Source organism: Epinephelus moara, chromosome 9 (assembly GCF_006386435.1).
Source record: "Epinephelus moara isolate mb chromosome 9, YSFRI_EMoa_1.0, whole genome shotgun sequence".
NCBI lineage: Eukaryota > Metazoa > Chordata > Actinopteri > Perciformes > Serranidae > Epinephelus > Epinephelus moara.
The window spans coordinates 22,673,628-22,685,512 of record NC_065514.1 but is presented as its reverse complement, the minus strand read 5'-3'; the positions used below and the strand labels follow the sequence as shown (position 1 = coordinate 22,685,512).

General features: G+C 38.3%; 1 protein-coding gene across 1 annotated transcript in view; it reads left to right on the top strand.

Moving 5' to 3' along the window:
• Nucleotides 1-10,626, top strand: part of LOC126395591 (astrotactin-2-like) — a 434,195-nt gene extending 423,569 nt beyond the window's left edge. Inside the window, exons 21-23 of the mRNA XM_050053178.1 lie at nucleotides 5,242-5,342; nucleotides 6,102-6,285; nucleotides 8,734-10,626. Of these exons, the coding sequence (XP_049909135.1) occupies nucleotides 5,242-5,342; nucleotides 6,102-6,285; nucleotides 8,734-8,971 (523 nt within the window). The 3' untranslated portion in view covers nucleotides 8,972-10,626. The remainder of the gene's footprint in view (nucleotides 1-5,241; nucleotides 5,343-6,101; nucleotides 6,286-8,733) is intronic.
• The last annotated feature ends 1,259 nt before the right edge of the window (nucleotides 10,627-11,885 follow it).

Genomic DNA, 11,885 nt, shown 5'->3' with positions numbered 1-11,885 from the left:
AAGACGTGGTAAGATACGATATTCCTCACTATATGAAGAGACTGATAACAAGATCTGTATAATGGATTGTAAAGAAATTCGTCAGGTTTTTATTTTGTAGACAATTAATCTGGATTTATAGCATGATGGGATGACAGCACAATGATGTGTGTGGTATCATTGGAAAGCTCTGCTCCTGTGCGTGTGTGCAGAGCTGTATGAAAGCTCTGTTATACATAATTTTAGTGTAACTTTATCATTTTTTTTCGCTGTGAAAACATTGGACTACCAACAAGTGCCAGGCCTTGTCAGAAAGCTATGATTCCGCTGTTTCACATGGCTTCTCGCTATGACGCACGGTCGCGGAGAAAATCCACAGAGAAGAACAGATGTGAATTTGGACGCACTATGCGTCGTTCGGGCCCATAGGGTTAATTAGGCCTTCATGTAAAAAAAAAACCCTGAGGTTACTTTAGTGACCTTTCCAACTTACCCATTTGCAGATGTCAGTTTTCAGGTTAGTAATTGACCCTTCACTAAGTCCCGGGGCCAGGCCAATCATAACATACCATTGGGCCAGCTCAGGGCAGGGTGTGCTTCATTGACTCTAATGTAATCGGTTCAGATTTCCTTCATTTTCAGGCTGGTTTTGTGGATTTCGAGCTAAACGTTGTGCCTGGGACACGTGTGTTAATAATACTCGTTACCTAGAGAGGTTGAAAAAATAAACCAAAGTAAAACCCTGAGAAGTGTGGGGTTAGCTAGCTAGTTACGGAAGACATAGCCTACTGAATGTATACACATGCTGCTTTTGCTTTTTAATGAATATAACAGTGAAAAAAAGACCGACCCTGCTGTACAGGAACCAGTGAAGGGATGCAGGGTAACTTTGCTGATATCCAACCAGCTGTGTGTCATCACATTGTACGTAGATGAACGTTGTTCGACTTTCCCTGAAGATCCCTGCCCATCCGGCAGCGGGGGTCTGGGTGCTGGCAGCGGCACAGGGGCGAAGCCAAACGTTGTTCATCTGCACACACTGTGATGCCACACAGCTGGTTCAATATCAGCAAAGTTTCCCTTTATATTCATTGTCTTCTGTTGCGATTATCTGATCTGATCTGTAGCCTATAGTTCAGCTTTAGCTTCTAACTATCTTTGTCTTTTTAACCTGTTGCTGCTGAGTCAGTTTGACATCCTGGATATATCCTTCAACCACAGACTGTAGACCCCTCTGTCTGCTGCTCTCTGGAATCACTGTTTCATTTTTCCAGAAATATGATATTTTTTCAGAGAGTGCAGTTATTTACAGTGTGGGCTCCATGCTTACTTCAACAGCTTGTCAGACCATCACAAAGAAAGATCAATTGCAGCTTACCACTTCATCGTGTATCATTTTTACACCACAGTGAGAACCAAGACTACTGCATTGCATGTCCTCAAAGATCAACGGCTGATAGCACTACCTTTGCCAAATGTTCTTGATTGGCTTTTCTTATTCAGTAAATAAAGTGGTTAAAAACGCTTGATTTAATCTTAATATAACAAAACACATTTAGTTATGGTGATAACATTGATACTTACCATTGAGCACAACTGTTGAGGCCATCTCTTTATGTTATAGCTCTGGTATTTACTGAAGCCCTATTTACTGAGAACGATTATGGACTTTGAAGTCCATAATTTCTTTAATGAGGTTTGCGTCCATTTTTTTCTTATTTGTTTTGTTCATTCTTTATGTCGTTTTTCTCTTTAACAACTTTGTTTTTATTTCAAATACTGTTGAAACTTCTGCACAACCGTATATAGGTTTCCCTCATTTGGAGCTAATGGGTTCATTGGCCACAGGTTTGGCTTGATGGCCTCAGCCAATCCGTATCTACATTATCCTTGGCCAGTTTTGTGGACACACCAGCTCTAAGTTCGTGCACATGTTTTTTGAATGAGATGGTCAGCAATCACTTATGGGCATAATATTTGGGTGTACATGCAGTTCTGTCCATATAGTGTCTATTTTCTATAACTAAATCTATAGTCTTTGATACAAATGAAGATTTAATGTCTAGCCTATATATAATGTGTTAGTCATATTTACATGTTTTAAAGAAGCAACGAATACAACATAATTCAGGGAACTCGAAGGTCAATAAAAGTAGCTCCTGTCTTTGTCCTTTGTGTGGTTCCTGTGGTTGCCATGGTCACACAGAGAGCTGCAGTGGCAAGTTAAAAGTTCAGCGTTCACCAAGATGTCAGCGGCAATTTGCCGTGCATGTTCATGAGAACCGCATTCTCTTTACTTGCAGCTGCCGATATTGGTGGCTTAATCCATGCCACCCTTGAGGCATTAGGTTTTGGGGTTGTCTGTCTATCCATTCCATTTGCATGAATATCTCAGAAACGTCTTGAGGGAATTTCTTCAGATTTGGCACAAACATCCACTTGGACTCAAGGATGAACTGATCAGATTTTGGTGGTCAAAGGTGGTCCCAAAGTATAGCCCAAAAAATTAAGGTTCACCATTCTAGTTTTCTTCAGCTCAGGAGACTCTGCAAAAACAGTTCAATTTTACCTTGTAGAAATCTAGAGACTGCTTTTATTTACTCCTGTTTGGACTATTGAAACTGTCTTTATACATGTCTGAGTCAACACTTTACACAAATTACAGGTTGTCCAAAGTGCAGCAGCAGACTCAGAGAGCACATTATTTTAGCTACTTCACAGGCTCCCAGTATATTTTAGAATTGTTTTTCAGATATTATTGTTTACTTTAAAGGCCCGCTTTGTACTCGCACCTAAGTATATCGCAGATCTTGGTGGCAGCCAGAGGTCATCAGCCAAGGTTAGCCATTCCACAATCTGTAGGTGGAGGACCAAGGGTGAGCGGGCCTTCTATGTTAGGGCTTCCTCTCTTTTTGGAACAGCCTCCCTGAGGAGATCAGACTAGCAAGCCCCTTATCCTTAAATCCCTCTCACAAACATATTTTTATAAGTGTGTTTTCCCAGGGTTTGTGGCCTCAATTCACTTTTATCTCTCCTGTTAAGTCACTTCTTGGAACCTGTTTGTGTACAAAGGCATTCTTTTAACTTTTATTCAGTTGATTCTGTTGATTATTTTATTTTGTTTTATTTTACTTATTTACTTTCTCATATGTAGCTCATTTTGTTCAATGAAACAAAAGGAATTATCATTATTATTATTAAATAATATAATTATTATAATAATGATTTACTATTTTTTTTTAAGGTCAAGGTCACTGTGACCTCACGCCCATCTCATTCTCGTGAGTGGGATATCTCAGGAACATCTGAAGGGAATTTCATTACATCTGGCACAAATGTCCACTTGGACCCAAGGATACACTGATCAGATTTTGATGGTCAAAGGTCAAGGCCACTGTGACCTCAAAAAACACATTTCTGGCTATAACACATGATTACATATGCTGATTCTGACAACATTTCACACAAATATCAATTCACTTTCATCTTTAATCTCTTAAGTCACTTCTTGGAACCTGTTTGAATGCACAGGCATTGGATTAACCTTTATTCTGTTGATTCTGTTGATAATTTCAATTTGTTTTATTTTGCTTATTTACTTTCTCATATGTAGCTCATTTTGTTCAATGAAACAAAAGGAATTATCATTATTATTATTGAATAATATAATCATTATAATAATGATTTACTTTTTTTTTTTTTCTCGTATGTAGTTCCTTTTGTTCAATAAAGCTGTTTTTGGACTGATTTTATTGTTGTTTGTGTACCGTTTTTATAATTATTGTTATTATTATTATTATTATTATTATTATTATTATTATCAGCAGCAGTAGTAGTAGTAGTAGTAGTAGTAGTAGTCTTAGTATTAGTATTAGTAATAGCATTAGTATTATTAAAGGTCAAGGTCACTGTGACCCCATGTCCATCATATTCTTGTGAACGTGATATCTCTGGAACACCTGAAGGGAATTTCATTACATCTGGCAAAAATATCCACTTGGACTCAAGAATAAACAGATTAGTTTTTGATGGTCAAAGGTCAAGGCCACTGTGACCTCAAAAATCACAGATCAATTTGTATGCTAATTATGACAAAATTTCACACAAATGTGTAATTACATGAAATAATGAAGTGATGACATTTTATATTCCAAATGTCAAACCTCCTCTTCACTTCCTCTCCCAGAGTGACAACCAGGACACTGAGCCTCCTGCCCTGGCAGTCCATCACAAGCTCATTGGTTTGGCCAATATATAGTTTCAGGTGATTGTCGTTGCACCATGTGTGGAAGCTCTCTATCAGTCCTCTTTAAAAAATAGTCTCCAAGTGAGGACAGTATGTTTCCTACTGGACCTTATTCACTGGAATCATAACATCCATTTCGCCAAAAAACCCACTTAATACCCTTTTTATTAAATTCCTTCTACGTCCATATACATTATATGAGTCTGGACAGATGTGAATGTATACTGCAACTTCACTGGTTGGCAAAGGCATACAACGGTGAGGTAGTAATTCTAGTTTAGATTCAATATGACTAGTTCGTCCTTGTACTTCTTTTTATACAGAAGTACACCGATTGGCATTTTCAAAAGGACATGTAAAGGTCATTTGTTTTCTATTCCGAGCCGCGTGGCCCCGGATTAGGCCTACTTGTGATGCGTTGCATTTTCTCAGTGTGTCTCGTCTCCTATTGCAATGTCTTGAACTGTTCACTGTGGTATCTTATCAGGGTACTGAGTGGCCCTGAAGTCTGTCATGGAACCCAAAAAATTCTGATGTTTGACATTTCCAAAGAGTGGAACTTTGTCCTTATGGAGTGCTTGGAGTCGAGCCAGATGCCCCTCTACTCCTGTCTCCTCTGCCACTGTGGTACTGGCTGCACTCATTTTCAGATATAATTAAATCCCACAATCCCTGGCTCCTTATTCACCAGACATTTTCTGAAGAAGTATGTGATGTCAGTGTATGATTATATCTGATCAAATATATCACCTAGCAAGACCAGTATCTCATCAAGCACATTATCCTGCAAACCTGTAAAAAATTTAACCATTTAAAGGCTGTGTCAGCATATCCAAACTGCCGATCATTATATAGTTAGAATTTTACATATCTTGGTCAAGGGTACACTGGATATGGTTTCAAGCTGTTTTTGTGCATATTTCCTGCAAAGTCCTGCCACTTTTTGTACCTGGTCTTGGGATGTTGGTTACAAGTAATAAACGTGCTTTTGTTGCTTTTTTATTTGTCGTTTTCAGGTTTACTCTCCATGCAGTGGATAGCCGAGGGACCCACTCTGAGTCAAGCTTTGTCTCCGTACGGACATCTTGTCCAATGGTGGATGACAGCCGAGCCGAAGGTACTCTCATCTTTTGATTTTTTTTCTCTCGTACTTCTTTTGTTTCCAAATTTGGCACATCTCTTACATCCTTTCACATAATCACAGTTTACCTTAATGGATGCTTACCCACAGAGTTCATCACTAAAATCTCAACATCAAACACAATTTTGTACATGTACATATACATTTTTGGCATCGCACCCTTTCATCTAAGTCAAAATTGTGCTTTTCTTTCAGTTTTTCTCTATGTTTGCAAGTCAGACTCAGTTTTAAAAGATTAACTGTAAATTCAAAATACGCTACTGATCAGTTAGATTGTCAGGTTTTACGTGTCTCAACCCAAAAAAGCAAAACTCCAGAAAGGAGGTCAGGATTCACGTACAGACTTCTTTGATCACAACTACTCTCACAATGTGTGCATGCTTGATTACATATCATGGTTATTAAAACAAGCTGCTGCACACTGTAAAGGGGCACTCCACCAATTTCACATGTCAAAGTCAATTTAGTGATCATGTGGCGTTTGCCAGGCAGAGAGACTACGTCGAGTTGCATTATGGGAAGGGTATTTAAAGCTGGCCTATATTAGGGGCACAAATCAGCATATGCTTTGTTGATTTCCGCAATCCTTTTTTTTCCATATGTCTCTAGGAAGTACCCAAATTGTTAAGGTTCTCTGTCAGATTGCTGTCACACATTTTTATCTGCTTATTTGCTAAATCCCGTCTTTCCCCTGGCTATCCATGTGTCTCTCGTCTGTCTCTTGCTCCCTCACAGAGATAGCAGACAAGGTGTACAACTTGTATAATGGCTACACCAGTGGCAAGGAGCAGCAGATGGCCTACAACACACTGATGGAGATCCCTCCTCCACTGCTATACAGAGTCCAGCACCACTACAATTCCCACTATGAGAAGTTTGGAGACTTTGTCTGGCGTAGTGAAGATGAGCTGGGCCCCAGGTGAGAAGATCTGGGCAGTAGCACAGTTTTCTCATGCAGGCTTAGAAGAGGTTTTAAATACTCCCACTTTACAGTTGTCTAAGGATTTTATATGTAACAGTTGTTTTCTTGTCTAGAAATGTCCTTTTTTTTCAGTCTGCCAGTATTTATCCAAGTGTGCTTGTCATCTTGTTTGATGACGTCATCGTGTTGTGTAGGATCAATTACAGTCACCCTGAGGTTTCTTACATAACAAAAGCCAAAGCTGACTGAACTGGTGCTGCCAGATTCAGACCATTAAGCCATTTCTCATGGCATGGTCTGCACCCCCTCTAAGCTGGAGCACCATTGCACAATTGCCCCGTCCCCCTCCTTTTTTTCCCCCTGCTTTCCAAAGTGCTTCTACTGGAAAGCAAGTGGGCAAGGTCACCGTGAAAACTCTGGGGTTACAGTTGCTCCTCGCATTACCATGGTGATGCCAAAACAGTGTTTGACAGCCAAGCCAAACACTAAATTTGATAGTCAGCTAACACTAACTCAACTTCCAACTCCATTTCCTCTTCTTTCTCATAAAAAAAACGTCCCTCCATGTCCACAACATGCCACCCTGACATCCCCTCAGCCATGACCCTCATGACGGGGACCCCTGCACTCATTGATTGTTTTGCTGTGTGAGCAGACACTGAGACGTTACGACAACATGGAGAAAAAGGGAATCTCACCAACTAACGAAACTGCAAGAGAGGAAGCATAAAAAAAACCTTAAAAAAAAAAAGAAAAAAAAGTGTAGAACAAAAACATTCATGTATGCGAGTCTGACAAGGAAGTTGGTCCAGCGCTGATGATAGCAACACGGGATCTTAAGTTACGGCCCAATGTTTTGGTTTGTCCACCCCCACTGCCTGGAAGCACTCCTTTCAAGCCATAAATAATATAATAATCGTGAAATAACTTTGGTCTGTAGGAAGATTATGCTTCTCTCTGATTGGTGAAGGGGGGTGGGAGGCACGGGTTGGCCATCGGGACTTAAATATGGGGATTGGGGTGGTCGGATGGTGTGTTTGTGTGTGGGCACCTACGGGGAGGGGGGTGGTGGAGGGTGCGGGGGGGCTTTTGGATGAGCGAGCACGGATTATTTACTGCCTGAAGTTGGCAGGGTTGAGCCTCGTTGGGGTAATTTACAAGCAGGCTCTATTGGTGGTGCCTTTTAAAAGGTAACAGAATGGCCAAGTGAAACGTAAGCACAGTCAGCTCTCCTCCAGGAGCTGACAATCCCAGGAGCCCCCAAATGTCCACCAGCATTGTTACAACTGAACACTAGCTGCTTTCATAATTATATTGTTCTCTGGACATGCTGTGATACATAGTTACTGTTTTTTTTTACCTTCACTGTAAACACAACTATTATTTTGTACTGCAATGTACTTTTTCTATTTCCACATATCAGTGTCTTTGATTTGAGGTTGTTTTCAGTTCTGGGCAGCATTCCCTTGCAACTGTGTTTGTGTTGTAATCAGTTACTTAAGATCCAGTTGCTTAAATCACATGCAGCCAAATCTTCGCTTAGCCTAAGTTGCAACCTGAAATATCATGCAGAGATAATATTTTGTATTGTTTTTTTCTTTTTTTTTTCCTTGTTTGTCATCACTAATGGCACTGAATGCGTTTAATTTGCCCATAGCTCACATGCTTGCAAGCCTCCCTTGATTATGTGTTTGGTATTCTGTTGTTTCAGACGTAAGAATTTAAGGGAAATGAGAAAATGCCCCCCCCCCCCCCCCCCTTTTCAGCAAATAAGTGAAAAGGATGTCTGTACTCCTTGCTTAACTAAAGACAGATGTTGATGCTCAGCAGACACTGCTTTTCAAAACAAATGGAATTTTGCCCTTCTCTGCGTGTGTTTTCCTCATTTCAGTATCCATATGAGCTTAACAACTCTGAATACTGTAGGTGTGTTCTGTAGGTGTGTTTTTGTTTTGCAAGTATGGAATAGATCCGTGCGTGTGTGTGTGTGTGTGTGTGTGTGTATTGTGAGGCATCTTTTCTAACTTGAGCTGACCTGACATATGGCTCCTTCATGTTGTAAACAGCAGCTCCAGACTCTGGACCTGGGGAGAAAACTCTTAGTTTCACTCACTCTAGACAGCTGCCTCTGGTGTAGTGTTCAGCAGAGTCAGTACCCAAGAATTCAAAATGCAATTGCATGTGGTGGTTTTGATCCAGACTGGCAGTCCATTCAGAGTGACAGGAGAGACACAGTTGCAATTCTTTCAATCCTGGTAACATTTAAAGCTGTGCTTTCGTGCAGACACAAAGCCAGTGGAGGTGCAAATGAAGAAACAATGCCATATATTGTTTTCTTTCTTTTTCTGGATCTCTATTTAAACTTGAGGGCAACTTTTGATTGGATTCATTAAATTACATTTGTGTGATGTTGAGCTTGAATTCTCTTGTTTTCTCCTTTAATAGAAAAGCCAACCTGATACTACATAGGGTGGAGAAGATTAGCCACTACTGCCGGTCCCTCCTGCGTAGCACCCACATCCAGAGCCGCACCGACACCATGGCGTATGTCTACTGCCGGAGCGAAGAGGGTCGACCTCCCAGTAACACGTGGCACGGCTCTATACATGACAGTCGCACCACCTGCATGGAAAAGCTAATTTCTGTACAGCGTAACACATACAGCAACACCAAGCTCCGATGAGACTGGAGTTTGGAGACGGAGACGTTTTGTTTTTCTTTTCCCTGCTAAATGACATCATTGATTGATGTACCTCGTCACCCACTCTGCAGCAGGTGTCTCTCAAGTGACTGGTGGATTTTGAAAACCAGGAGAGCCTAAAAAACCTCAGAATTCACTGGACATTGTGTTAAAGCTACCGAAAAACGTATTTTTGTGTGGCCTACTTTTATTATGAGACAGAGGACTTTAAAAAAAGAAAAAGAAAAACCTGGAGCGAACATATTTCTCGACTGCAAAATGCCAGTGATCACACATATCAATGAGAAACTGCAGTGTGAACATGTAAAATATCATTCAGCCAAGCAAAACTGGTTGGCTTAAATACTTTGAATGTAATATTGTAGTTCCTTTTCGGTGCTTTGAAGCTTACCTGGAACAGAAGAGAAAAAAAAGGAAAAAACCAATAGCATAACTTATTTGCCTTTACTACCTTTATTTCAAAGGAGAAATTGAAATGTGTTAAAGCCATTTGAAAATCACTTTCTTGTTTTCAAATTCCCATTAATTAAAAAAAAAAGCTTTTCATCATGAATTTGAAATAAGTAAGTGAGAAACTATGTAGTTAGTCTTATATTACATTTGATAGATTCAACTGAAATAGCAAGGCTTTGTGTGGTAACAGGATTGACCAATAGGCTGCTGCCAGCCTGTTGAAATTATGCAAAGACAGAGTGGGTGGCATTCAAACATCATATTCATTCATAGACTTTCAATTCAGCGCTGATTTCATTGCAGAAATCTAGGAATCCTTTTGTCATCTCTCTTTTTAATACTGTAGTATCCAAATTTAATGCTATGGAAAATTTACTGATTTCAAGGACATTTATATCTCAGACTACAAATGGACCCTAACAGAGTGGAGTATGCACCCAAGACAAAAACAATACAATGCTTTTGCCACACTGAAGTCTTTTAAGGAAATGCTTTACATAATTTGTTGGGTTTTGGTATGTGACTAAACACAACAACAGTACTGATACTGAAAAAAGAAATCAGATGCTATCGCTAGATTTAATGATTACTGCAAGATCACATAAAGTTTGTAATCTAATAATAAGTTAAAACTTGTCACTGGAGTGTGGCTTTTGTCAACACGGCAGAAGTCATCAAGCTCTGCTGAAAGAAATATAGGTTAAGCATTATATGGATAAGCAGCGCAGTATAAGACATGATGTTATACACACAATATGGTAATAATATGGTCAAATGAGTGACTGAAAATGAGACCTAAAAATGAATATGCTAAATGCATCTTTGAAAATAACTTCCCCTCACAGGAGAATTTGATGTTTGGTAAAAATGTGCACTCATAGAAAATATGGCAGGACAATAGGATAATAATTTTGAGGAAAAAATTTCAGGTGCCCAGAGAGTTTGTGTGAAACTACTGTAAACATGTGAGGTACTGTCCACTGAATCGCTAAGTATCAGTGATTGTAGGGATCACGTGGTCCTTTTAATCATTTTATTATTCAGTCCAATGTCATATCTTCAAAGCCATGGATATTGTTTAAATGAAGATAAACAATGCCTTTTTTCAGTATTTACATCTCATGTTATATGAATTGTAATAATAAATTATTATATTGTAAATTTTAAATTGTAAAAAAAGACATATGTATTATTATGTGGCTTTGATTGTCTTTTTCTGAAGAATGTGAAATATTAAAAATGTATATTAAATCAGAAGACTTTTCTTTCATCACTATTATAAAGTAATACAGTAACTTAAAGTAGCTATAAATCATATTTTTATACCTGCAAGAATAGGTATGAAAATTAGTGGCAAATATCAGGGTCACTGAAATACCCAGACACAAACATTATGCATTCAGAAACTGTTTATTACGTATTCAGGATGGATGATTTCCTCATATATGTAAACTATTGCTGTGTAAGTGCAAGTCAGTGTGCAGGCAATCCTTTCCATGTTAAGCACTTTGTGCTATGCCAACGCACCTGATGACAGAGGCTAATTATCCTTGTGTGCTAAAGCCTCTTCAATACAAACTCATGAATGTACTGAAAGTTTTCGTGGAGCTTTTTCAGTTTTTTATGAAAATTATATATTCTCATAGTATAGTATGCAAAAAAAATCATAGAAATGGTCATAGTATAGTATGTCTAAAAAAGTCATAAAAATGGTCATATTATAGTCTGTCAAAAATGTCATAACAACGGTCATAGTATAGTAGGACAAAAACAGTCATAATAAACGGTCATAGTATAGTATGACAAAATAAGTCTTAAAAATGGTCAAAGTATAGCATGTCTAAAAAAACTCAAAAATGGTCATAGTATAGTATGACAAACAAAGTCATAAAAATGGTCATGGTATAGTATGACAAAAAAAGTCATAAAAATGGTCATAAAAATGTCATGAAAACAGTCATAGTATAGTATGACAAAAAAGTCATAAAAACAGTCATAGTATAGTATGACAAAAAGTCGTAAAAACGGTCATAGTATAGTATGACAAAAAAAGGAATAAAAATGGTCATAGTATAGTATAACAAAAATGTCATGAAAACAGTCATAGTATAGTATGACCAAAAAAATCATGAAAATGGTCATAGTATAGTATGACAAAAAAAGGCATAAAAATGGTAATACTATAGTATGACCAAAAAAAACATAAAAATGGTCATAGTATAGTATGACAAAAAAAGTCATAAAAATGTCATGAAAACAGTCATAGTATAGTATGACTTAAAAGCTCATAAAAACAGTCATAGTATAGTATGACAAAAAAAGTCATAAAAATAGTCATAGTATAGTATGACGAAAATGTCATGAAAACGGTCATAGTATAGTTCGACCAAACAAGTCCTAAAAATGGTTATAGTATAGTATGACAAAAAAGAGTCATAAAAAC